The 27,845-nt window shown below is 46.4% G+C and overlaps 2 protein-coding genes across 3 annotated transcripts in view; one reads left to right on the top strand and one right to left on the bottom strand.

Annotated features, from left to right (window-relative positions):
* Positions 1-66: 66 nt before the first annotated feature.
* Positions 67-20,930, bottom strand: TMEM59 (transmembrane protein 59). Of its 2 annotated transcripts, none has more exons than XM_056122159.1 (8): positions 20,632-20,930; positions 14,806-14,911; positions 11,812-11,906; positions 10,359-10,511; positions 8,944-9,025; positions 7,770-7,854; positions 5,560-5,668; positions 67-688 (listed from the first exon to the last, which is right to left on the bottom strand). In XM_056122159.1, exons 1-8 carry the CDS (start codon positions 20,815-20,817, stop codon positions 533-535), a joined length of 972 nt encoding a protein of 323 aa, XP_055978134.1. In that variant the 5' UTR covers positions 20,818-20,930; the 3' UTR covers positions 67-532. The 2 variants fall into 2 exon arrangements, with proteins under 2 accessions (XP_055978134.1, XP_055978135.1); XM_056122160.1 differs by having other exon boundaries at positions 7,770-7,851.
* A 1,390-nt stretch (positions 20,931-22,320) lies between these two features.
* Positions 22,321-27,845, top strand: part of TCEANC2 (transcription elongation factor A N-terminal and central domain containing 2) — a 52,400-nt gene continuing 46,875 nt past the window's right edge. Inside the window, exon 1 of the mRNA XM_056122162.1 lies at positions 22,321-22,451. Within this exon, the coding sequence (XP_055978137.1) occupies positions 22,350-22,451 (102 nt within the window). The 5' untranslated portion in view covers positions 22,321-22,349. The remainder of the gene's footprint in view (positions 22,452-27,845) is intronic.

The raw sequence follows: 27,845 nt of genomic DNA, 5'->3' as shown, positions 1-27,845 counted from the left end.
ACTATTTCATAATTATTATTCTGGGTTGGGGTGGATAGAAAGGAAAATCTGGAAACCAGGAATTTATTAACTCAAATTTCAGAGTGTAATTATTGAAATAATATTTTAATCATTTCAGTTCAACACAACTGAAAATGTAGTGTCACTGAAGGGCACTTCCAATTACAAGTTGTCATTTTCTGAGCAGAAATATCATATCCTACTGAGAATATTAACTAAGGTGATTGACAGTTCATGGCAGGAGGTAGGAAAGAACAATGATCAGTACACAGCGCTAAGGAAATGAAACACTACAAATAGGAATTAGTGCAGCTATCAAGTAAAATAAAAACACAGTCCAGACATCTATCGCTTAAATTACTAGAAAGAAATCATAGGTAAAGTTTTAGCAAATGGTCTTCAAACTTTGGGGTAACTTTATTTGCATTTTATAGTGATTTTAAGCCCTGTATCCAATGAAACCATTTTTAAAAAGCTCAATGAGGAAAGTTTAGATGTCTAGTACATACTTTTTTTCTAAAAAAAAAAAAGCTTAAATTTCTGAATGAGCGAGATTGACTTTTGTAGGCAGAGGTCCTGCTTCTTCATGATCCTCAGTTTTCGCCCTAATCACCACAATAGAAGTAGCTGGGTATCTGCTTAGCTTCTGATCATTCATAAATTCCAAGTCACCATATATACTCAGCTTCTGCAAAAGAAAATCACCATATGTTAGCAATCTGAATAATGCGGAACCTACGTCTTCAAATAATTTACTCTATGGATATTGGGTTAAAACAACTCTAGGGTCAGGGAAATAGTAAGTGGGTTAAGGAGCTTGTCTGCATACGGTGGGCCCTGTTCCCATCCCTGGCACTGCATATGGTCCCCCGCTCCCACGAGTGGCTCCGGGGCAGGGCCAAGAGAAGCTCTGAGCGGTGCCTCAGGTTGCAGCCCCAGAAAACCAAAACCCAACCCCTGCAGCTCTAAAAACTCATTCAAGAATGAAGAATGCTTTTATTCCATATTATACCTGAATGTAGCTCCCAGAGAATGGTCAAAGGAAACTTTCTGCATCTCTCAAATTAAAACTCTTAAATGCTCAGGCTGAAATGGAGTTGGTGCGACTCCACCCGGAGCGCGGCTTCCCGCTTCAGAGCCTGGACCCAGCACAGGAGCTGCCCGGGCACGGCAGTGCTGGGGCACCGCACCCGGTGGCTCTCAGCAGACCACGTAGGACTGGGGGTTGAACTTGGGGCGTCTGCATGTAACTCATCCATCCCAGCCTTTGAGCTACCTCCCCACCACCATGGCTTTGTTAGGAGAGGAAGAGTTCCAGGGCGAAGCATGAGAGTAACATCTAGGGGTGGAAGAGATAGCACAGTGGGGAGGGGATCTGTCTTGCATATGGCTGACTTGGCTTCAATCCTCAGCACACCATCTGGTCCCTGGAGCACTACCTAAGCACAGAGCCTGGAGTAAACCCTGGAGCAGAACCAGGAGTGACCCTTGAACACAGAGTTAGGAGTATGCCCTGAGCAGAGCCAGGAGTGACCCCTGAGCACAGAGTCAGGAGTAAGCCCTAAGGAGAGCCAGGAGTGACCCCTGAGTACAGAGCCAGGAGTAAGCCCTGAGCAGAGCTAGGAGTGATCCTGAGCACAGAGCCAGGAGTATGGCCTGGCCAGCGCCGGGTGTGGCAGTCATCTGGAGAGACCAAAGTGGCCAACAGGCTCCGGGTGCTGCTGTCATACCGCTTCTTGATTCAGAGGCGCTGTGGGGAGGAAGGGGTGCATTGTGGGCACAGCTAGGGGTTCCCCACAGACCACCGGAACCTGTGGAGAAAGTTTCCTACAACTGAAGCTATATAGTCAAAACAAAGCGCATCAAAGTTTTAGCAGGCTACCCTGGCGCCTAAAACTGCTAGAGAGACAGGAGTCCTCCGAAAGAGCTAAGAGAAAAGCACTAAGTGTCCATCGGAAGTGTTCGGCATGGGAGAGTCTGCGTGGCCTGGCTCAGAAGCAGAAACCACGTGCTCCCAGGGGTGGTGCCAGCCTAGTGGCCAAGAGAGCACTCAGGAGGGGGCTGAGAGCAGCCGGGTCCCAACCCTGCTTACAGGTGCAGGCTGACCAAAGCAGCCCAGGGTTTGGCCCTGGAGTCCAGGCACCAGGCTTCTACACTTGCTCTGTGATCACTGTGGAACCACACTTTCTTTGAGTTTTCCTACCTGGAAAAAGAAAGATATCAATAACAGAAAACCTCACAGGATTACTAGGAGAACTAACGGAGCTAAATCACATAAAGCCAAGAACAGGATACAAAAGAAGGGGCAGAGCAATAGTACAGCCGGTAGAGCGACTGTCTTGCCCACAGCTGACCCAGGTTCAATCCTGAGCAGCATCGGGTGTGGCACAAAACCAAAGACGAACAGGAACAGTAGAATGTACTCAACATCCGCCAGTGAAACTGGGACATGGAATGGAGGTCACAGTGAATCCATGAACGTCAGCTCTATCTGAGGTCAGCCATGCAGATACAGCCTCACATGCATCTTTCTTACACAAGGGAAGACCTCAGGAGTAAGGGGTTTGAAAAGGACAAAGTACCAGAGAGTGGCAGGTCACCAAAGGTTATGTCATCGGTTTGTAGTTCTGTTACCAGGAGGATTTAGGAAGGGCTGGGGGTGGGGGGAGGTAGAGAAGGGAATCTCAGAGGCTAGCCAAAAATAGAATAGATATACGTATATATCTATCTATCTTCTTGAGAGAAAGAGAGGTAAGGTAATCTCATGTAGATGAGGAATTTCAGCTTTACAAGGAACAATAACATGATTAAGATACAGACACATCAGAATTAAACAAAAATACAAGTTGGTAACAATACAGAAAATTATCAGCAAAGTTAAATTATAAACAAAATACAAAGAAATGGACCCAATTATCTAACCAAACTGCAATTTGAAGTTCTCTGTAAGCCTGACTTGGACCACTCGGTCTAATCTCCTGCTCTAGGCTACCTAATTCAGACAGTCCCTTCCGCAAGGGACCTGAACCTGGGGGAGCAGAGTGCATCTCCCTGCTAGCCCAAACCTTGCTACTTCACCTTCCAAGTTCAGGTGAAGACTCCCATCACCTAAAGCCTAGTCTGTGCTTTCCTAACAATCTGCACATCAATTATTTGTGTGGGGAAAACCAGGAGCTTCATGCCCCAGATGCGGTCTCAGTGCCCTCATGGACTTAAGATCTAAAGATCTAAAACCTTACAAGTGTCAGCTGGAGGCAGTGGAGGGGCTGCCTTGCATATGCTCAGGCCTGGTTCAATCCCTGGCACACCATGTGGTCCCCATGCACTATCAGGAGTGACCCCCAAGCAGAGGCAGGAGTAGCCCCCAGCACAGCTGGGTGGGGCCCCAAACCCTATACCCACGAACCCTCACAACTATAAAACCCAAGGAAGATCAACGAGAGCTGTGCGTGCTGACTCCCCTCTAATAAGGCTAATGAAGGCTGCTGCCCAGCACTGCCAGACAGGTGAAAAGCAGGAAAATACTTTGTAGATACTGTTGGCTTTGCTTTGGGGCCCCACCTGGCAGTGTTAGGGGGTCCTCCCAGCTGTGTTCAGGGGTTGTTCCCACTACAGCTCAGGGGGCCATGCAGCGCCAGGGACCAACCCAGTCTTCCAAAGCACGTGCTCTGTCCACTGAGTTCTCTCTCTGGCCCCACTTTATCAATTCTGTTTTTCACTGTACTATACCCAGCTGTGCTCGGGGCTTACTTCTGCCCTGGACTCAGGGATCACTCCTGGCAGTGCTTGGGGGACCATATGCAGTGCGAGGGATCAACTATGGGGCAAAGCACACGCAAAACAAGCTGCTGTACCATCATTCCAGCCCCAGCTCTGTAAAATTCAAAGGCCTATGTAAATGCTAGTGATCAATAATATCCTGTCAATACTGTATCTAGCTGCCAATATTACAATCATCAAAATGAGATTAATCATTATTATGTAAATCTTACATCAAAACTGATTTCCATTTTCAAACAAGTTTACAGCTCAGGCACCATACTTAATTTTCCTCCTTCCTCTTTACACTTTTTTCTTTGGGTTTTCAGTTTTAGGGTCACCTGACAGGGCTCAAGGGCTACTCCCTGGTTTAGAGTTTAGGGAACAATAAAAGTTTAGGGGCTGAAGTCATACTGTGTTTTGGAGGAACAGGAGAAGTAAGGTTTATTTCAGCTAGATTTGATGTCAATAGATACGAGTTTATATTGAATTTCTTTTTATTATCTTTCGGTTTGTTTTTGTTTGGGGGACATACCTGAATGTGCTCAGATCTCACTCCTGGCTCTGCACTCAGGGATCACTCCTGGCAGGCTCGGGGGCCCATATGGGGTGGCAGGGATTGAACCCGAGTCAGCCGCAAGCCAGGCAACAGTACTGTCCTACCCACTGGTACTCTCTCTCTAGCCCACACATTTGGTTCTATAAATAAGTTTCCTTACTTGAGAGCTAAACTAAATACAACTGTATCTCCCTAAATGAAAATGCTGTAACAATTATGTTTCTTGGGCCAGTTAAATTAATCTATTACTTTATTTTGTTTGTTGGACCACATCAAACCGTGCTCAGGGCACCGAGTGGTGCTGGAGACTGAACCCTCAGCTTCTGCATGCAAAGCATGTGCTCCAGCCCTTTGAGCCATCCTTGAGACCTGGGCCAGTTAAACTTTAATTACCAAGGAATTATAATAGGCCATCTCTCTCACGGCTAGGTACCCGAGCACACTAACTCAGGATCTAATACTCTAGCCTTACACATTTTTTTTTCCCTTTTCTTTTTTTTTTGTTTTGGGGTCACACGCAGGGGATGCTAGGGATTGGAACCAGGTCGGCCGTGTGCAAGGCAGGAGCCCTCCCCACTGTGCTACCCCTCCCGCTCTCAGCCTTGCTGTTTCTAAGGCAGCAATTACTTCTTAATATTTGCAGCAATTAATTCAAAATTAAGAGGTTCTACAAGTCTTAGGGCTGGAGCGACAGCACAGCGGGTAGGGCGTTTGCCTTGCACACGGATGACCCGAGTTCGATTCCTCCATCCCTCTTGGAGAGCCCAGCAAGCTACCAAGAGTATCTTGCCACAGAGCCTGGCAAGCTTCCTGTGGCGTATTCGATATGCCAAAAACAGTAACAAGTCTCACAATGGAGACATTACTGGTGCCCGCTTGAGCAAATCGATGAACAATGGGAGGACAGTGCTACAGTGCTACAAGTCTTGATTATCACCTTGGAGAGATCTGTCAACAGGTCCTTTTCATTCTCAAAACACCCAGGTTTCTTTTACCCAAGCCAGCCACCACACATACATGCCACCAGGGTAGTTGGCGCCACAAGATACTGAACTAGCGGTTCTTTTGTGGCAGATCTGTAATTGTCAGGTGTGCGCCAACCCCACACATGACTAGAATCAGCAAATCTCTCATCTATTAGCGGAGTGGTCTTGTTTTCCTAGTTAAGTAAATAAGGCATTTAAACTGGCGGCCCCGAGGACTTGGCGCAGCGATGGTGTGCAGGGTCAGAACTGAGTTACCTCTGAGGGGACATACTGCTCCACAGCCGTGGCGACAGTCGCACAGCAGATCCAGAGCAACACCATCACGGACAGGATCAGAGTTGTGGTCAAGATCCACCCGGAGTTACTGCAAAAGTCACAGTGGGTTAAAATAAGAGACTTCCAATAGTAAATCTGTGCTTAGTTAGGGATACAATGAGAACTTTCTGCGCATGCTCTCTGAACGCTGCTCACACTTGGGGGTGGCGGGAACCAAGCAGTGCTGGGGACCTCTCCCTCCGATCACCAGCCAGTCGGGCCCAGCAGCACAGCGAGCAGGTGCTGCTGCAACCTGGTTGCCCAAACACCACACGAAGGGGGGAAAAAGGCGAAAGACCAGGAGTTGCAAGATTCAGCTGCTGGAGTGTTTTTCAAATCAATGTATTGTCAGGGAATAGGATAAGTTCCAAAGAAAAGGCGGTCAATCTTCTTTTTAACTCACTGAGTCTAATTCTAAGAAACTACCAGGCATTTTTTTTCTGTTTGTTAGCTCGTCTTTGTTAGGGCACCAGGACCGCCACACCTGTTTCAGAGTTCCACATCCATGTGCCAGCATCCATCCCACAGGGGGGCGGGCAGTGTGCTGTGCTGTCCACTCCCTCCACCAATGCCCTCTACCAGGTTCCCTCCAGCCTCCGGCCCGCCTCTACAACAGGCACATTTTAAGTGTCGTTGTGGCTGGGGTCTCCTGCTTCCAGTGCTGTGGGCTCTGTGGTCTGGATATACACACATACGGCACCCTACACCAGCGATGGGCCCAAGGGCCCTAGGTCACGTCTATGACCTCCTGCCCGCCTCTTCTTACAAAGCCTGCCACCTAAGAAACATTCACAAAATACTTCTGAAATATTATATTTAAAAAAACATAAAATATAATGACAGTATGTTAAAGGGCAGTGATTTACCAATATGATTCCAGGTACCACAATATTGAAAGTAAATTGTAATTTAATATTAGATATCAGAACTTAAGTTATAAGGTTTCAGAAAACCATCAAACTGCAGGAAAAACCCTAAAAACCAGAAAAAAAACTGCCCTTTTTTTTGGGGGGGGGGCACAAAGCCAATAAGTTCAGAAAGGAAAGAAGGGGAGACTGGAAATGAGATTGAATCTTCACTTTCTCATCCAGTGCTCAAAGACTTTGGTCAGTGAATGATAGCAACTTTTAGATTCCAGATGCCTCTACCCATCTCTGATAAGACCAGCAGGAAATGACTTCTACCCCAGTAAATCAAATAATGCTGTTCTCTGGCCTGCAGTAGGGGCCCACCGGGGGAGCAAACCCACCCCAAGCAAGTACGTGCTCCCTGCTCAGCTGGGCACCAACACAGCAGACCACTCTGGACAGAGCAGTCAGGACAGGTCACTGTCTATCTCTGAGAAGTGGGAAGCGCTCAAAATGAAACATTCTGGCAGATGGAAGCAGGCATACTTTGTTAACACCTTCCTCCCCTCCGATGCTTGATATGCCCTCTTGGGAAAGTAGAAGTACCTGACCACTCTCCTTGCTGTCCTTTGTTCTTGTTTTCTGGGGGTTGTTGGGGGGTGATCCTCCCCAGAACTGTGGGAGGACAGAGGGTGACCCAGCGGTGCTCGGGAGGCCCTGAGAGCTGGGGATTGAACCCAAGACCCTGCAGATAACAGGCCTGAGTTCCTGCCCTCTGAGCTAACCCCCACCCCCCTCAGCCCCTTTCCCTGCCATCCTTGAAAATCCCTGGCACTGGGGGCCAGAGCAATAGTCTAGTGGGTAGGGCATTTGCCCTGCAAGTGCCCAGCCTGATCTCCAGAGCACTGCAAGAAGTGATTCTTGTGTACAGAGCCAGGAGTAACCCCTGAGCATTGCCAGGTATAGCCCCCAAACCAATAATAATAATAATAATAATAATAATAAAAGTGAAAATCATCCCCCTAACTACAAAATTTAACTATCTAGAGAAGTACATTTCTTAACATGAATCAAGGCATCCTAAAAAAAAATTAAGAATCTTTTTGTACTGTGAGAAAATTATCTTTTAAAGAAACTAAAATACACGAAAGTGTAAGTATGTCAGGGAAAAGATTAAAAGGATAAAAAATTTTTCTTCTTTATGCTTAAGTAATAGATAAAATTTTGAGTAGTTAAAAGGACTGTATTTGTTCTGAGACAAGCCAGAGTTTACCTTCTATACACAAAGAGAGAGATACATACAGCGAGAGGCATCTTAAAAAGCCTTCACTTTCTCCATCTTCAAGATAGTTCCTGTGTGCTTGTGAACTTCTCACCTGCAGATCTGCTGAAATAATGAAACAAGAATTTACAACAGTCTATCATTCAAAGGCCACTCTCACATGATCACGTCTAGAATCTAGATGTCCTCAACAGATATGATCTAATACATTTTATAAGACTGTCTTCTGGCACTTCTAAACGAATGGATATTCTACATTACGGATTTCAAATTCTTATTGGTACTGGAACTTTTTCTAAATTATGTATTGGTTTTAAGGTTAAAATCTAGTCTAGTCTAGGGGACTGGAGCGACAGCACAGTAGGTAGGGCGTTTGCTTTGCATGAGGCCAACCCGGGTTCGATTCCCAGCATCCCATATGGTCCCCTGAGCACTGCCAGGATTAATTCCTGAGTGCAGAGCCAGGAGCAACCCCTGTGCATCGCCGGGTATGACATAAAAAGAAGAAAATATAAAATCTAGTCCAGTCTAAAGAAGCCTTTACTAAATGCAGTCTACCCACCAAAATTAGAGTTAATTAAATCATTTATCTAAAAAAAAAGTATGCATGCTAGTTTATTTTATAAGCTTTGGTTTGATGTTTCATAATGCCATCAGCTAAAATCCACCCTATAGTACAGGAATGCATACTTTCAAATAGTTCATTATTTGGTTAGTTTACTTGAAAATAGCAAAATATTTCAGGAGTTCATACCCAAATATTATTTAAGGCAAAGCAGTTTTTAAGAATAATGGTTTTCAAGGTGTGGTTCCCAAGAACATGCCAAAAATGCAAATACTCAGGTCCTATCCCAATTCTCATAAAATGAAAACTTGGCGGTGCGACTCAGAAAGCTGTTGTAACAGGTTCTCTGGATCTTAACACACATTAAAGTTTAAGAAACACTCTTCCAGTGTTTATCTGTTCACCTTCCACAGTACAAAAACAATCGCACAACCAGTTCTACTACATCCACATTTGTCTGCTGATGTTTTTTTGCAGTTGCTACTGCCACTGCAGTGCTGGGGAGTCAGATCCAGGAATACTGAAAATCAGATCGGGGCTTTGCATATGCAAGGTCTGTGCTCTACCATTGAGCCACACCCTGACCCATCTGCTAATGTTTTTATCTTGTTACTTAAAATAAAACTTACAGGACATTTTGCCTAGTGATGATTTTTTCAAATTTGTAGATTCCTGCTCCAACTGTGACGCATACTGGATTTCTGGCTTAGACTAAAATGATAATGAAAGCAATTAAGTCACTTGTACTTCTTGAGCTTTTTTTCAGTAGCAAGTTCTACAACACATCATCTCTATAAACATTCACGCTGAAAATAAAAGGAACATTAGTATGGTATAAAAAATAAAACACATTATCCACAATATATTTTAATTGCATTCCTTGAATAGCAGATCCACAGCCTTATAGAGGCACAAATTTCTGGCATCATCAAGTACTCAGTCTAATTTCCTGACATTACCAAAAAAAAAAAAAGCATAAATTATACCATAGTGGATTCAACCCTGCGCAAAAATGAGTACTATACCAAATCTAATTGATCAGAAATTCAGCAGACTGTCAAAATTTTTGACTAAACACACATTATCTCTATTTTTTCTCATCTAAAACATCCAAGTCTTCCCTAGAAATAAATAATTCATAAACAGCAGCTAAAGATTTCATACTTTCCATCTTCCACACTGCACTGACGCTCTGGAGTCGGGGCTTCTCCATTCTATTTACACTCAAGCGGACAAGACCTTAGGGATGGTGTTCTATCCTCTCACGAAAAGCTTGAATTTAACAAGAGAGAACTTCTTTTGTGTTTGACTTACTACCAAATTAAGTACAGGGGCTGCAAGGCTAAAAATGTGCTAAATATCACAAACTAATATTATAGCAGGCCACTCAGTAATGATAATACAAATTAGATTCTTGGTGTCCTCATTAATAAAATAGGGGTAATACAACCTCATAGTTGTCTGAATATATAAAATAGTATGTGTAAAGTGCCTAGTACATAAAAATCTTCCAGAAATAGCTGCTTCTATTATCTATATCTCATGGTAAATAATGAGGTAGAAGAAAAGGTTCTCCCTTAAGGAGAAAATATGCTTTCAACAAGCTTCCATATAAGTTATTAGGTAAAATGCTATTAAAGATTAAAAAATAGGGACAGGAGAAATAGGACAGTGGATGAGGTCCTTGCCTTGCAAGCAACCAACTTGGGTCTGATCCCTGGCATCCCATGTGGTCTGCTATGAGGTCCCACAAACACTGCCAGTAATGATTCCTGAGTGAAGAGCCAGGAGTGACCCCTGAGCATCACCATGAGTGGCCGCAAAACAAAACAAAACAAAAAGAATCTTGTAATTCTTTTCTCTAATATCAACATGATATATACATATGTCACTGAATCAAAAATATGACTCTTATCTCCTGTATCTATGGATTTCATTTTATCAACTTGGCCACTATAAAATCTAGAAAACCTAAGAGTTCTTGTTAGATAAACACATTTACAGTTGCTGCTATTTAAATGAATTGAGGAAGAAGAGCTGTCACCTGGAATATAACTATTTTCCCATCATCAGCTTGAAGATAAAAAGTCCACGAAGAGGTTATGAAGCTCTGTGCAGAGTCCATCATGTCACTCCAGAATGACCTCACCAGAGTCAGAGGGAAGAGAAGATGCATTTTTGGCATCAGGGTCATGAGCTTTAAAATAAATCATGGAAAATATTTACTTTTTGATATACACATTTAGTCAGGTGCTGGAGACTAAGCATGGCAAGCTCTTACATCCTATACTCTCTCTATATATCTATATCTATATATATATATATATATATATCCTATACTCTCTCTCTATATATATATAATAATATCGCTGGCCCTTAAAATTAAGAAACTTCAACCAGTATTCTATTCAGCGTATAGAATAAGGAATTATAAAAGGTGATACGGGAGAGGTAACTGGCATACCGAATACATCAGGCTCTGGTACGTGCTCTGGACTTAACATCTATTGACTTATCTAAGCTAGGAGAAAGACATGGTGATTTCTCCATTTAGAAAAATATCTGGACACAAACTAAAGGAAGAACTAAGAAGCACTGAAGAGCGAAATGACTAAGAAGCACTGAAGTGCGAAATCACTTGGGAGTTAATTTAGTGCTGAGAGTTAGAGACATGTACTATAGAAATGATGCTAGCCCGAGTTAGGGCAATGGTAGTTAGGATAAATAAAAAGGTCTGAACAGGCCCCAGAGATCGTTCAAAGGGCTGGAGAGCAAGTCCCCAAGCACTGCCGGGTCCCTGCCCCCAAACGAACACGAACTCAATTTTTCACGTGCAGAAGAGTGTCTTCATTGGACCATGAGAAAAAACAAAGTAATTACTAACACGAACATCCCTCTTTTTGCTTTTGATACTGGGTGACTCCCTGTAACTCTCCAGGGCTACTCCCAGCTGTGTGCTCAGAGGTGCAGGTGACCGGAAGCCAGGTCTCCTGCACCTACGGCATGCGTCCGGGCTACTGAACTCTTTCTCTGGCCCCATATATGGACTTTTTAGGAGGAAAGCACTGTAGCACTGTCCTCCCGCTGTTCATCGATTTGCTCAAGTGGGCCCAGTAACATCTTTATTGTGAGACTTGTTGTTATTGTTTCTGGCATATTGAATACGTCACGGGTAGCTTGCCAGGCTTTGCCATGTGGGCGAGATACTCTAGGTAGCTTGCTGGGCTCTCTGAGAGGGGAGGAAGAATCGAACCTGGCTTGGACGGTTCGGCTGTGTGAAAGGCAAATGCCCTACCCGCCGTGCTATCGCTCCAGCCCCCAGGAGTAAAGCATTAAACACAAATAACCATGCAATTAACTTCTTTTCTATTTGCCAACATGTAATATGTTTGCTGACAACTAATTATGAAATGTAACACTAGGATCAGGTGGGTGATAAACATTTCAATACTGGTCAGTGCGATCGAAACAGGCAACGTCAAAGTACTAGTTCTTACTTGCTCTTGTCTCTGTTCAGCAAATGGCAGTTGACTGTGGCAACCAAGATGGCAAGCATATTGCTCATCAGACTGGGAATACGCTTCTGTACATGCTGTAAGAGAAACCAGTGAAATTACAAAAGGTAGACGGGAAAGTAAAGGATTTGGCATTTTATAAAAATTTGGTTTTGGGGGGTTGGTATCCCTCGTGGTGTTCAGGAGACGGGGGCGTAGGGTGACAGAGGGGGCCCCTCCTGATGAAAGCATGGCACCGACATTTGGTGACAGTGTGGCAGTGTTCAGGATGCTTGAGGGTTCCCAGGGAGACACCCAATCTTGCTAGGATGTCATGTGCTGATGGGGATCTCACTCGGGGCCGTGTCCATTCCCGGCATGTGCCCCACGCCTGGGAATCATCTCATGGCTCTTACAAAGAAATCTCATACTGAAAAAGCATCTCATCGACAGGAATCTCCAAATTTGGTAATAAAATAAATCTCCCTAACTTCTACCACAAGTCCAATGTCTCAAGTATGAATCTTAGTTATACTCAGGCGAGGGATATATGACATTAACATGAGGGGTTCTCTGTGGCTGAAGTTTGGAAAGTAGAAAAACTGGGACTGGCATATTGAACTTCTGGCTCCATCTGTTGACTATATGTGATCTGAGCAGAACTGGTGAGCCCCTCTGATTATTATTTTCTATGTGTTTAAAATGAAAATACCACCACCCACATGGTTGAAAGAATACGTATTTCAGTGATTTATACAAATATGTATGTATCACTATCACTATCACCCCGTTGTTCATCGATTTCCTCGAGCGGGCCCAGTAACGTCTCCATCCGTCCCTGTCACGTGCTAGTGTAGCCCAATGACATATTGGGGGCTCTTTCAGGGTCAGGGGAATGAGGACCATCATTGTTACTGTTTTTGGCATTTCAAGTACTCCACAGGGAGCTTGGCAGGCTCTGCCGTGCGAACGGGATACTCTCGGTGGCTTGCCGGGCTCTCCTAGAGGGATGGAGGCTTTTGGAGCAGCCTCTATCTAATCACCTTTACAGGTGTTCCCAGTCAGGCATAGATATGGGCATGATACTCTCAGTAGCCTGCCGGGTTCTCTGAGAGTGAGAATTAGAGAATAAGAGGTCACACGGCCGCAAATGTATATTTATATAAATAAAACTGCTACGGGAATCACCTAATTGAGAAGAATATGTAAATAGGAAGAGAAAAATAATACAAAATCCAATTAGTCCAATATCCTAAATTCTAGAAAAACTGAACTTAGAAAATGTGCTACAGATGCTCCTAAAGTTAAAATGGTTCTTTACCAGGTATAATCTCATTAATCTCATCACGTAGTTCACTAGAACCACTTCTTTGAATGGAACACTCCTCTATAAAAATTCTATTTTCATTTACAACCCAATTACATCTTTCTACTGTTTCTCAAAGGTGCGCAAAAACTGTAGTGAATAGTTTTATGTACTAAGATGCCAGTTTGGAGCCTGGGCAGTGGAGAGGAAGACTGTGGTCCTGTGGAGACTGCACCTGAGTCAGGGCATACTGACATGGAGAAAGGTTGCTCCCCTTCGGCTGAATACACGCATATGACTTAATGAATGGGGAAAATTTCATTAGAGTTCTTTAAAAGGTTAAATGTCAATTTTGTCCAGATTACAGGTTTCTTTTACTAATCATATCTTTTTCAGCAAAAAGGAAGAGATGAAAAAGACTTTGATTCTTTAACTGGCATACACCACAAAGAATTCACCACTAAATAATGAGTCAAAGGCCCAATTCAGTAAAAAATCAAAATTGGTTAGACCAACCAATTTTTCTACACTGAAAGGCTTAGGAAAGTCAACCACTGAAAAGTTAGTGATGAATTATGAGCAAGGTAATTATTACTGTATTTGTAAAACTCAAATCCTTGGTTAAATAAAGGTATCCTATCCACAGTACAAGAAAAAAAATACTGTTTCATCAAATTTAATGTCCGTGAAATTTCTAGCAGCGGTTACTAAAATTCTAACTTCATGATAATTAAAGTACTAGTTTAAAAGGATGTTTGTCAGGCCAGAGAGACCGTAAGGCAGAAAGGCGCTTGCACTAAATGCAGCCAAACTGGGTTCGATCCCTGTCATTCCATATGGTCCTCAGGATTGTTCCCTGAGTGCAGAGCCACCAGTAAGCTCTGCGCACAACCAGGCATGGCCCCAAAACAAACAATAAAAACAGAATGTCATTTTATGAGTAGAAAAAAAATTAAGTAGAACATAACTCAAAGAAGAAAACAACATTATGCAATATAAATCTTTCGGAAGAGAGCATTGAACGATATTCCATAGCCATGCCTCCAGACCCTGCACCAGGCTGTTTCATTCAGGGCAACCTGGGGTGGGGGTGGGGGGTGAGACCCTCCAAGCCCCAACAGAGCCAGCCCCAGCAGCCAAAACTTTCGGAATTCAACCGCCACCATGTTCACGGCTACTCTCCACCGGCTTGGACAAGCCTCACCCATGAGTGAATCTATTCCTGGACACCTCGTACTTTACATATCCATATACCAAGAGTAGTAGACCACAATTTTATTGGGTTTAAAGTAGAAGGGAACCACCCTTACAGGGGAACATAGTTATACAGATGAAGATTTAAGCACACAAGGCTCAACCTTTAACAACATGCTACTCATCTCTTATAGAAGGGCTCAATGGCTCCTGCGTGAAATACAATCTTCACACACATTCCTCTAAGAAAACTTTGTCTTATTTTTAGTGGATTATTTATAATAAGCGATAAAAAATAAATCATTTCAGTTCTGCTTTGGGGGCAGGGTTTGGGGTTCGGGATGGAAATATGGTGGTGGGAAGGTGGAATGGTGGCTGGATTGGTGTCTGAATATTAAATGTAATCAAATGTTGTGAACAACTTTATAAAAATAAAATTAAAAAATATAGAAAAGAGAAAACAACATTATAATGCTGTCATTAACAAAGCACTTTACCTGATTCACATTCCAGCTTGGTCCGATTTAAATCAATTCCATCATCCACAAACTGACAAATTGAAAACAGTCTGCAGCCTCTTTGACATGCGTACAACTCCTCCTCCTGGGAAAGTTCAAGAACAGGGAGGATTAGCAAAAAAATTTCCCCCCCGGGGGAAGAAAGTCAAAAAGAAAGCAAAATTAGTCGGGTTTATCATCAACTATCCCATCAGTTTTATAACTTAAGAAGGCAGGGAGATTTACAGGAATCATACAACGAGATTATTTCAGTGTCTTACTTCTATAGTGGAACCCAAGAAAGAAGCCTAGAAGGCAAAAACAGAAACTTCCTCCCAGAGCTGCTGCTCCTATTCTGTAGGAGAAAATTTGACATAAGGCGAAGAGAGATAATCAGAACTTCGACATATGTAGAAACGAGTGAGCAAGTACGTACCAGCAGCATATGTCCAGAATATGAATATTTCACACAAACCATCCGGCTTATCAGGAAGTCACCACGACTAGCCTCACAAGGCAACTGCTGCCAGAAAACACCCTAGCACAAACAAGGGCCATAGTGTGTGCAGGGGAAGGCCAGTGGCAACCAGCTAGATCTGGATGAAAACCTCTTAGGTGAGTGACGCTGCACAAGTGTCTTTACCTATGGAATCTTAGCTTTCTTACATAAAAGAAGACACTAGCTACAATTTATCTCAAGCCCCCTCAATACAGTGCTCGGGACATAGAAAGTGCTCAGTACATGACGGTGTTAATCATAATTTTTTGTTTGCTTGCTTGCTTGCTTTTGGGGGTGGTGGCTATGTTTAGCCACTCAGCTGTGTTCGGGGCTTACACCTGGCTCTGTGACCAGGAATGACTCCTGGTCGTGCGTGGGGGTTGTGGGGCATGTGTGGTGCAGGGGATTGAAGCCAGATTGGGTATATGCAATGCATGTACCTTACCCGCTATAATATCTGGCCTCTACAATAGATTTTTTTTCCTTATCGAAAACAACAGTTCAAGCCATAATATATGTGTGGGATCTCAAGATAAGAATAAATTCAACATACGCTTATAAGACTAAGGACAATGTCTTTTTTGTTGTTTTTGGACCACACTTGGCTGTTCTCAAGGTTTATTTATGCTCAGGACTAAGTCCCAGCTCTACGCTCAGGGGACAGTGTGAGGTGCCTGGTATCAAAACTGGTCAGTCGGGTAGGGCGTTTGCCTTGCGCGCGGCCAACCTGAGTTCGATTCCCAGCATCCCATATGGTCCCCTGAGCGCCACCAGGAGTAATTCCAGAGTGCAGAGCCAGGAATAACCCCTGTGCATTGCTGGGTGTGACCCAAAAAGAAAAAAAAAAACCAACAAAAAAAAGCCTGTTCAGCCGTGAACAAGGCAAGGGTCTTCCCTCTGTACTATGTCTCTGGACCGAGGACAATCAGGGTTTTCATCCATAAAGTAACTACAGTATTTGAAATAAATCAGCCCATGTGGCACAGTAAGCCACCATAACTTATTGTATGATCCACTGGGTACAAACTGGCAGGCATCGAGGAAGGAAGGAAAAGTGTGTGCACATTGCCAGTTAGTGACCAATGGAACACAAAGGCGGGCGTTCCCTGCTGGAGGATTATCAGTAGCAACAACGCAATGAGAGCCGGCTACGGTCTAGAATCACACAGTAATACTTCCTATACTGCTTTGAAGGCAGCACATTTTTTTGGACCCAAGTTTTGGTTACACTTACTGTTAAGGTGAAACTGAAAGAATTTTTACCATTCACATCAATTTCGTGCCTGAGTGGCTTTTCCAGGCTTCATAAAAACAGTGGAAGAATTCTCTTCTGTCTTTGCAGCATCCCATATTTCTCTGCATCTCGCAGAGAGGAAACACGCCAACCCTACTGCATGCCATTTCATGTTTTCTTTCCTGCATTAAGCCAACCTGTAAGTCCCCCCACCCCATTTTCAGAATAGATTATGGCACAGTAAAAACAGCCGAGCTTTAGGAATCAGCCCTGTTTTAAAGACCGGCCTCTTATTTCTTCTCTACAAACTTGAATATGACTTAATTTCTCAGTGTCAGTTTCCTTAACTGTAAAGTAAAAGTAAAGGCCCTCCCGTTGATCGTCGATTTGCTCGAGCGGGCCCAGTAACGTCTCCATTGGAGACTTTGTTGTTACTGTGTCTGGCATATCGAATACTCTCGGTAGCTTGCCGGGCTCTCCGAGAGGGGTGGAGGAATCGAACTTGGGTCGGCCATGTTGGCTGCGTGCAAGGCAGACGCCCTACCCGCTGTGCTATCGCTCCAGCCCAGCAGAGCCCGGCAAGCTACTGAGAGTATTCGATATGCCAGACACAGTAACAACAAAGTCTCCAATGGAGACATTACATTCCTTAACTGTAAAACAGGGATAATATTCATGTCAATCTTGAATATGAGGGCTATACATTTTTATCTATAATATCATTACTATGCTATATGATCTAATATATAGCATTCTAAGAATCTATTTAATAAGCAGCCACAATATGCCAGGCTAACTTTTAAGGCACCATACAATATGGGCACGTAAGAGGCACTCAATAGCTATTAAAAATATTTGAGGCTGGAGAGATAGTACAGAGGATAGGGCACTTGCCTTGCAGGCCGTGGATCCAGGTTCAATCCCTGGTCCCTCAAATGGTACCTCGAGCCTGTCAGGAGTAATTCCTGAGCACAGAGCCAGGAGTAACCCCTGAGGCATTTCTGGGTGTGGCCAACAGTCCCCACCCCTCCCTACAAAATTAGAATATCCTAGGGCTGGAGCTATAGTACAGTGGATAGGATGCTTGCCTTGCATGTGGCTGAACTGGATACAAATCCCGGCATCACAAATGATCCCCTGAGTACAGAGCCGGGAGTGATCCCTGAGTACAGAGCCGGGCGTCAGCACTGAGCACAATAGGATTCGGGCCAACCCCGTTTTCCCTCAAAGAAAAAAGATCACATCCTATTCACATCCTATTCCAAGTGTTTCCTGTTCTAGACAATATTATTATTCAAGTAAAAATTTCACACCCTACTCATTCCAAATGACTAGCAAGGAAAAGGGGCTAGTCACCAAACAATGCCAGCTAATAACCTCAATGATACTATTTATAGATTTTATAAGCATTTTTAAATCCTGAGTTAAGTCAACTGTTCTCTCATTCATCAGCACTACCAATACTAAACACATCAGACTGGTTTTAAGATACTCAGCAGAAGAAATAACTATCTATTGCCATGAGTCAGGTACTATTCTAATAGTGCCTAATATATTATCTTCAGTCCTCATATTAGGTCTGTAAAAGGGGTGAGTTTTTGTTTGTTCATTGCAGCACTCTTTACAATAGCCAGAAACTGGAAGAAATCTGAATGCCCAAGAACAGATGACTGGTTAAAGAAACTTTGGTACATCTACACAATGGAGTACTATGTAGCTGTTAGAAAAGATGAAGTTATGAAATTTACATACAAGTGGTACAACATGGAAAGTATCATGCTAAGCGAAATGAGTCAGAAAGAGAGGGATAGACATAGAAAGATTGCATTCATCTGGGGGATATAAAGTAACAAAATATGAGGTTAATACCCAAGAATAGCCGACATCAGTACCAGGAGGATTCCTCCATGGCTTAGAGGCCAGCCGGGCACTCAAGGGGAAAGGGCAGCTCAGATAGAGAAGGGAACACCAAATAAAGGGTGTTTGGAGGATCCTCCCAGGAGGGGAGATGCATGTCGAAAGTAGACTATGGACTGAACATGTTTGCCACTCAATGCCTCTTTTGCAGACCACAACACCCAAAAGGAGAGAGAGAACACAGGGGATTGCCCTGCCGGGGGGGGGGGGGGGGGGGCGCGGGGATGGGGGGGTATTATCCATGGTGGTGGAAAATGGGCACTGGTGGAGGGATGGGTATCTGATCATTGTATAATCAAACCCAAGCACAAAAAATTGTAAATCTACAACTGTACCTCATGGTGTTTCACTAATAAAAAAAAGAAAAAAGAAGGGGTGAGTTTTTGCCTTTTTTTTTGTAACTGGCAAAATGAAGCAAAGAGACATAAAATGACCAGCAAAGGCACTTAGTAAAAATGACACTGGGACTGGAATCTACATTTGTATGGCTCTAGAGCCCATACCTTGTTAAAAAAATGACCAGGCTGGCTCTAATCAGTTTACTAATATGATTTATGTCTCCTGTATTTGGACCAGACCAATTATGCCACTGCGCTTTTGAGGAAAGTTAAAGGGTGAAATTATAGTAAAATATTTACAAACAGGTCAAGAAGTTTGCTTTCTTGCAACAAACAATACTGAGTCATCACAGTAAGATTTCTATTTGTAAAAACCTGACCCAGAGATGATACGCAAGCATCTAAATTCATTTCTTACAATGCACTGCTTTTTTTCTGAAAGGCAGAGTATTCCAGAGGTGGACCAATAGAAGTTATTAATAGTTTTAATCCAACTTTACAAAGGAGGCAGCATGAGGTACCCAACTCGAGGGCTCAACTACTACTATGGAAAAATGACTTTGGGCAAGTCATGGAAGCCTTCCGGGGCTCCCTTTCCTCCACGGAAGGAAAAGCCTGCTCTGCGAGGTGGTCGTGAGAATTCAGAATGTTGGGTCAACCTCTTATCATACTAGCAAAAAACACAGCATACCGCATTCATGCATTTTAAGGAGTCAGATGACTTAAAGAGTTCCTGAAGAGAGCATCTTCAAAGATGAAAAGTGACTTAGAGATACCAAGTGTCAGAAATCTGGATACTATGGAAGTTCCTCAAGTCTACGGAAGCGCCTCTATTTGAGATGGTCCATCCTAGCATTCTAGTTTATATTGCATTGTTAGGAAAACATACAAGAGAAAAACAAAAACAAAAAAAAAAAAAGAAAGAAAGAAAGGAAAAGAAAAAACCAGCAATCCTTAACGGTGAAAAATAAAACTCCCCTTAATTCCAGATCCACTCGGTATTGGTGAAGAGGAAGGGCTGGGCTGGATACAAAGCATAAGAAACGTAACTGACAAGAAACATAACTGATACACTAAGGGCGGCCTCCATCGAGGTAGGTCCCTAAGTCGGGTTCCCAGCTCCCTCCCCTGTTCCATCCACCTTAGAGCCCAACATCCCCGTCTCCCGCTGCTCTCCCTGGAAACATCCTCGCCAGCAGTGAGCAGGAGACATCTGGGAAGGGAGAGGGTCTCGCAGGCCTGGCAGCCCCCGCCGCGGGGCTGGCGGGCCTCCACCTCCCCAGACCGCAGCGGGCAGAGGACGGCCGGACAGCAAGTGGACAGTCAACAGCGCAAACGGCAGCGGACGCAGGAGGGCGAGGCCGGCCCGGCCAGCCAGCCGCATCGGCCAAACACTCCGGCTCGGGGCCGCGGGAGAGGGTCCCGGGCGGGGGGCGCCGGGGGCGGGGGTGGGGGGGCAGCGACACCAATCCGGCGCGTTCTGAGCAAGCCCATCCTCTCCGTTCCTCGCGGTTTGGGGGTCCCCCGCCGGGGCTCCCTCCGGGCTGGGCTCGCGGGACCATATGGGGGTGCGGGGCCCCAGCCTGGCTGCGCACGGCGTGCGGGGCAGGCGAGCTCGCCGCCCTCTCGCCCCCGCTCCCCCGCCCACCACCAGCCCGCGGGGGTCTCGCTCGGGTCCCGCCCCGCGCCCAGGGTGCAGCCCCCGCAGCCGCCCCCTCCCCGCGCTCGGGAGCCTCGGTCGTTCCCTTGCAGCCCCGCGGCCCAGCTCCCGGGGAGGGGGGCAAAGGGGCCGCGTCGGGCTCGGCCCTCGGGTGCCCCCCACTTCCGGTCGGCCCTACCTTGGGGTAGGTGTGCAGGGGGTAGGTCAGCTGACAGGCCCGGTGGCAGGACGCCGTGTCGCCCAGCACCGAGTCAAAGGCCTCCGCCGCGGCGGTGCCCGAGCCCCCGGCCAGCGCCACGGTGAGCAGCAGCAGCGGCGGGAGCCCCAGCCGGGCCCCGGCCCAGAGGTGCCCCCTCGGCGCCATCTTGGTTGCCTCTGTCACCGAGCTCCGCGGCCGGGAGGCTGTTTTCCTTCCAGGCGCTCCTCGGCTCCGCAGGGCCGGACTCCCTCCCCGCCCCGCGGCCGCCGCTTCCGCCTCCGCCGCCGTCCGCCCGGCTCCGCCCCGCTCGGCCCCGCCCCGCCCGGGATCGCCGCCTCGGGCCCCGCCTCCGGGCGCTGAACTGCCCCTGAGGCCGGCGAGACGAGGAGGGCGAGCCAACCCCCGCCAGTGTGACGCGCCCCGCCCCGCCCCGCCCTCCGCCCCGCCCCAGCCCCGCCCCCTTTTCTTCGCTAGGCACGCTGGGAAGTGTAGTTCTCCGCGGGCCCCAGGCGCACCGTGCCGGCGGGCGTGTCGGCGCCGGAGAACTACCGGCCGCCGGCCGCCGCTTCCTTCGCAGTGCATGCCGGGGGATGTGGTGCGGCTGGGCGCTCGGCTGCCCGCGGGGAAGCGCTCACCCGTGGCGGCGTCCGTTTGCTTTCGCCGCCCGAGGACGACGGGCTGGGGGTCGGCTCCTGCGGTACGCGGCAACCCCGGGTTGCTCTCCTGGGGGGTTAGGCGTCCTTTTCTGGGTTCCTGGCTGCGCAGGGCAGAGGAAGACGGGGCTCTTGGCGGGGAGCTAGGGCGCTCCGGGCGGGTTCTGGAGGTGGCCGTCGCTTGCTGGGCGAAGCCTGCCCGGGATCTGGTCGTCGCCCGCTGTTGCGGGGGGCAGCTTGGGGTCGCGGGGATGGTGGAGTAGCAGTCCAGTCCCGGCCCGACCTCGGTTTGGAAATCTCGGCTTCCGTGCTCGGCCCAGCGCGGCCAGCCCTCCCCGCCCCACCTGCTCCGGGAGGCGGCGGGGGCCGAGGCGGCCTCGTCCTGCTCCGGATCGACCGCCGGTTCCGTTTCAGGCCTGAGAAAGATGCGGCTGTTTCCTCCGGGAGGAAGTCTTCCTGTCCGTTGCACTCGGAGTCCGCGGGATGCGGGACTGCGGCAGCTGGGTGTGCTCCTGGGGACCACGCGTTAGAGTGGTCTGGGTGAACTTTTTCGCTGTGTGTTTTCCTTTTCCTTTTTATTTTTATTATTATTTTTTATTTTTTTGCTCTTGGGGTCACATCCAGAGATGCCCAGGGGTTCCTCCTGGCTCTGCACTCAGGAATCACTCCTGGCGGTGCTCAGAGGATCAGATGCGACGCTGGGAATCGAACCCGGGTCAGCCGCGTGCAAGGCAAACGCCCTACCCGCTGTGCTATCGCTGCAGCCCCTCTCTTTCTTTTTTCTTTTTGGAAAGGGGATGCTAGGTGGGGCGGAGGGAGCGGGGGCCCACAAAGTGATGAAAGGGGGCGGTTCCTATCCCAGGAGGGTGCAGGGGGTGGGAGGGGGGAATGTGGGGGCCGGGGACCCATCGGGGTGCCCTCGTGCAAGGCAAGTAAGTGCCTCAACATCCGGGTGGTCTCCCCGCGTTATAGAATCTGCCCTCTTCTCTCAAGGAGACCGCGAGGCCGGCGTGGGGAAGGTAGTTGGCGCCACACCCCCTAGCAATGGATAAATACCTCGTTCGGACGCCTCGGGTCCAGAGCAGTCCTCAGAAGAGAGATCCTGGAGAAAAGGTTTACAAGCAGGCCACGATCGAGTCTCTGAAGGTGAGAAGGGAGCCGGGACGGAGAGACGGAGCCCTGGACCTTGACGGAGGTGGCGAGGGCTGCCAGAAGCTGGCCCCTTGCACCCCGCAGTGTTCCCGGCTGCTCATCCTTCCTGTCTCCTGCGCCCTCTAAGACTTCCATTGATCCGTGCCTGCATTATGCCTCTAATTATTTAGTAAATATTAGAGATCTCGTAATTTGGTCCTAGGGTTGTTTTGCTTGCTAGTAAAGCAAGCCTCGTTCATGATCTTTTTTCTTGCAAATATATTTTTTGAATCTGATAGGAATATTAAAGAATAGGATTCTGCGGACCCTGTATAAATCCAGTAAGGCTAGTGATGACACGAGGCCCACTTAAGGGCCAGATCGATGTCTCATGGCCTCCACAACTACAGCAGAAGAGAACTCTGCACAGTTCCAGTGGACTCTGCAACCTTCATTCAGCTCAATCCTACTTCTCTTAACAAGTAGACAGCCAACAGTGACTCAATGAGCATAGTTACCCAGTTATGGTAGAATCATTATCATTGCACTGAAAAAAAAAAACAGAAAGCAAAAATGTCTTTCTAATTAGTTCCCCTGATTTTCTCAGATTTCATCTGTATTTTTTTTTCTGCAGTTTTTTTTTTTCATCCCCTTCTACTAGATTCCCAGTGTTTGTGCTTTCAGAACTTTGTTCCAGTTTATGTATTTGACTAGTGTGATCTTCTTTTTTTCTTTTCTTTTTTTGGGTCACACTCGGCGATGCCCAGGGGTTACTCCTGGCTCTGCACTCAGGAATTACTCCTGGTGGTGTTCGGGGGACCATGTGGGATGCTGGGAATCGAACCCGGGTTGGCTGCGTTCAAAGCAAACACTCTACCCGCTGTGCTATCACTCCAGCCCCCTAGTGTGATCTTTTTTCTAAGGCTTCCCACCCACTTTTTTTGGTTTGTTTTTGAGCCATACCCAGTGGTGCTGGGAGTCTTCCCCTCATTTAGTATTCTTTTACTCTTTTAAAAAGAATTTTGGGGCTGGAGAAATAATTCAGCAAGTAAGGCTTGCTTTCCATACGGCCAACCTGGGTTTGATCCACAGGTATCACATACGATCCCATAGCACCACCAGGAGTGATCCCTGAGCACAGTGCCAGGAGTAAGCCCTGAGCACTGCTGCCTGTGACCCAGCCCTCCCCCTCAAAAAAAAAAAATGAAAAACAAAATTTGGGAGTCACAGCTGGCAGTGCTGGGGACCATGCAGTGTTGGGGGTCTTAGGGGGCAAGGTTTTTTGTTTTATTTTTTCAATATATGCTACTCTTTTTTTCCTTCCCACTTAATTTAAGCACCATGGTTTACAAAGTTGTTCATGATGCATTTTTTATTGGCATTCAGGAGCGATAGCACAGCGGGTAGGGCGTTCGCCTTGCACGCAGCCAACATGGCCGACCCGAGTTCGATTCCTCTGCCCCTCTCGGAGAGCCAGGCAAGCTACCGAGAGTATTCGATATGCCAGACACAGTAACAACAAAGTCTCCAATGGAGACGTTACTGGGCCCGCTCGAGTAAATCGATGATCAACGGGAGGGCCTTTACTTTTACTTTACTGTTCCAACACCAATCCCACCCCCACTCTCACCTTCCCTCCACCAGTGTCTACATTTTTCCACCCGCTCCTTAAGCCTGCCTCTGTACCAGGCCCACAATCATTTATTCTATAGTGCTTGTCACCACTAAATGGCTAATGGAATTATAAAAATATTTCAGTAAAAGACAATTTGTGAAAGCTGCTGTATCTCACCATGGGGACATTAAGTTCTTGTCTGAAGGTTTCCTGAGCTCTTGTTGCAAGTTAAGCCTTATGTGTGAACATTTTCATTAGTAGAGATTAGTTGGCATCTACATCACATTCCCACACAATTTGACGTGCTCTGGCTAGGATGTTAGCACTGTAGAGTTTGGAGGTGTCGCTCCAGAAAATCCAGAATATTTAACAGGGCAGTCCAGGCGGAGGCCTGGGGCAGCTGTTGGGATGAGAGTGCGGCCGCCTGAGCTTTGGTAATTTGACTCTCCCTGCTCCTCAAGATCACCCTGGAGGTCTCAGCCAGGACCCGGTATCCAAGAAATTTTTGCAGCTACATACTCGCCCTTTAAACCATCTTCCTGCCTCCTATGAGTTCTCTTGGATAATTATACAGAACAGTGATTCTCTCTGAGGGACGGTGGTTGGTGGTAGGCAGATTTGTGGTATCAGACTGTCTGGAAGAAGAAGAGGATGAGAATTGAACTGTACATGCCCTCAAAATACAAACATACAGACACAGTGCCCTTCTGCCCCTTCTTCTGCATCCCCAGTTGGACCCCACTTGAAAATCACTGTGCATGATGGCAAAAATAAGTCACGTGAAGACTGTGGGATTCTTTAGAATAGACAGTTAAGTCTCACAGGAATAACACTGGAGTTAAACGCATTATCTTTTCTGCCAAATCTGTTCTTTCTTCTGCATTTACTTTTACATCTACATAGCTAGTAACAAGGCCTACAAACACAGAAAACCTTCTTTAACTCTTTTTTTCTCTTAGATCCAGTTTTCAATTCTGCCTCCTAAAAATCCTGGCCTCCGCACCTTCCACTTTAAATTCAGAATCTTGTGATTTTTTTTCCCGTAGAGCAGTGCCCTGGTTTGTTAACTCTTCTCACTGTTTTGTCAGACCTTACTGCTCTCCCCTGTCCACATAAGCCAGAGACATATGTCTTTAGAAAACAGAAAATCTACTCCGATTTTCTACTGCCTCATCCTTCAGTGTGTTCTCATTAGCTATCAAAAAAGAAATTTCCTGAGGTAGAAACCAGGGCCCTCCATGACCTCACTCTCACCTGCCTCATCCCTTACCATTTTTTTGTTTTTATTCCATCCTTTGCCAGCCACTCAAAACATCCCAAAGAGCGCCCCCCCCCCCCCCACACACACACACCGTCTTTTAGCCTCTGACTTCTGTTTTGTTTTAGCGGTGATGTGGCAGTGCTCAGGAGCAACATGCAGCTCTGTGCTTGGAGGTGCTCCCAGCAGTGCTCCAGGGACCATGCAGTGCTGGGGATCAAACCCGGCCTCGCATATGCAAAGCATGAGCTCAGCCCTTTGAACTCTCTCTCAGGCCCAAGTGCCTGTATATCTTTGCAGATGCTGTCTTGTTTGACCAGACTGGGCTTGCTCTCTTGTTTTATTATCATGTAATAATATAGAGTAAGAACCGGACTTTAGAACCCAGCTGCTGAAGCTAAAATTCCAGCTCCAGGGGCTAGAGAGAGAGAGAACAGCAGGTAGGGTACTTGGCTTGCCTGGGGCCAACCTGGGTTCAATCCTTGCCACCTCGTGTGGTCCCCTAAACCCAAACAGGAGTGATCCTTGAGTGCAGAGCCAGGAATAAGCCCTGCATACAACCAGGTCTGGCCCAAAAACAAAAAGAAAATTAAACTTAAAATTCCCGCCCTGGGGGCTGGAGAGATAGCAGAGCGGGTAGGGCGTTTGCCTTGCACGCAGCCGACCCGGGTTCGATTCCCAGCATCCCATATGGTCCCCTGAGCACCGCCAGGAGTAACTCCTGAGTGCAGAGCCAGGAGTAACCCCTGTGCATTGCCGGGTGTGACCCAAAAAGCAAAAAAAAAAAAAAAAAAAAATTCCCGCTCTGCCTTTCCTTTTTCTGTAAACTTGAGTAACTTATTGGACCTCTTTGTGTCTTTCTTCACCTATAAATGGGAATAATACTAATATCTTGATCGTATGGAAATTACAGAGTGTGAGTGAATATTAGCATTTGGCACATACTAAGTACCATGCTAGTGTTTGCAGTTATCATCTCTACTTCATTAAATCCTACATTTCGTCTGTTACCTAGCTCAAGACTCTTCTTCTTTGTGACCTTCCATGACCACAATTCTGGCCCACAGATACAAAACAACATAGAGACAGTACAACAGGCAGGGCGTTTGCCTTCCATGCGGCTGTCCAGGTTCAATCCCTGGCACCACTAAGGCCCCCTAGCCCTGTTGGGAGTGACTCCTAAACACAAAGCTGGGAATAATCCCCAAGCACAGGTGACTGTGATTGAACCCCGGAAATGGGGAACCGGAGGTTAGGCACTTGCCTTGAGTGTGGCCAACCCACATTCCACTCCCAACACCACGTATGTTCCTCTAAGCTCTGCCAGGAGTCATTCCAGAGCCCAGAGCTGGAAATAGGCCCTGACCACTGCCTGCTGTGGTCCCAATCACCCACCCTATGCCACCCATCTCCAGCTACCCTTAACCACCCTGAAAAAAGGAAGAGTTAAGAGGGGAGAGAGTCCAGGTCTATTTCAGTCATAGAAGGAAGTGCTGCACTGTGCTTTAAAAGGGTGGGGAGGTTTGACTAGGTAAAGGGAAGTAGTGACGTACAACTATTCAATAAGCGGTACCTGTTCTCTTCCCTTCACTTATCAGCAATGGCAGATTAAAAACATTGAGGTAAGTATTAAATTTAAAAATTGGGGGCCGGAACGATAGCACAGCGGGTAGGGCGTTTGCCTTGCACATGGCCAACCCGGGGTCGATTCCCAGCATCCCATATGGTTCCCCGAACACCACCAGGAGTAATTCCTGAGTGTAGAGGCAGGAGTAACCCCTGTGCATCGCTGGGTGTCAACCCTCCAAAAAAAGCAAAATTTATTTTATTTTTTAAAGTAGTTCGCAATATTTGTCTACATTTAATATTCGAACACCAATTTCACCACCATTACACCTTCCCACCACCATATTTCAGATGTTTTCATCCTGAACCCCAACCCCTGCCCCAAAGGAGAACTGAAATAATTTTGTTTGTATTGTTTACTGTGAAAAACTGCTGAAAATGCTACAAAAAAGTTTCCTTAGAGGAAAGAGTGTGAGGATCGTTGTATTTCACCCAGGGGCCATTAAGCCCTTCTATAAGAGATCACTAACATGTTGTTAAAGGCTGAACCTTGTGTGCGTGTGTGTGTGTGTGTGTGTGTGTATATATATATATATATATATATATATATATATACATATATATATATTTGGGCTGGAGCGATAGCACAGTGGGTAGGATGTTTGCCTTGCACGTGGCCAACCTGGGTTCAATTCCTCCATCCTCTCAGAGAGCCCGGCAAGCTACGGAGAATATCCTGCCTGCATGGTAGAGCCTGGCAAGCTCCCCTTGGCGTATTCGCAAAAACAGTAACAACAAGTCTCAAAATTTGTTGTGAGACATTACTGGTGCCCACTCGAGCAAATAGATGAACAATGGGAGGACAGTGCTATATATATATATATATATAGAGAGAGAGAGAGAGAGAGAGAGAGGAGTCCCAGATCTCGATGCTACAATATCCTCCCCTGTACACCCAGCCCATCACTCC

This window comes from Sorex fumeus, unplaced genomic scaffold (assembly GCF_029834395.1).
Source record: "Sorex fumeus unplaced genomic scaffold, SorFum_2.1 ptg000045l, whole genome shotgun sequence".
NCBI lineage: Eukaryota > Metazoa > Chordata > Mammalia > Eulipotyphla > Soricidae > Sorex > Sorex fumeus.
This window is presented reverse-complemented; position numbering and strand designations above follow the sequence as displayed.

What these genes read in the sequence shown, in the direction of transcription:
- TMEM59 (XM_056122159.1), bottom strand. Translation starts at nt 20,817, where the DNA reads ATGGCGCCGAGGGGGCACCTCTGGGCCGGGGCCCGGCTGGGGCTCCCG. An exon ending in GGAAAATAGTTATATTCCAG is followed by an intron (nt 9,026 to 10,358) that starts GTGACAGCTCTT and finishes TTATCATTTTAG; the next exon opens with TCTAAGCCAGAAATCCAGTA. An exon ending in AGCAGTATGTCCCCTCAGAG is followed by an intron (nt 689 to 5,559) that starts GTAACTCAGTTC and finishes TTTCTTTTGCAG; the next exon opens with AAGCTGAGTATATATGGTGA.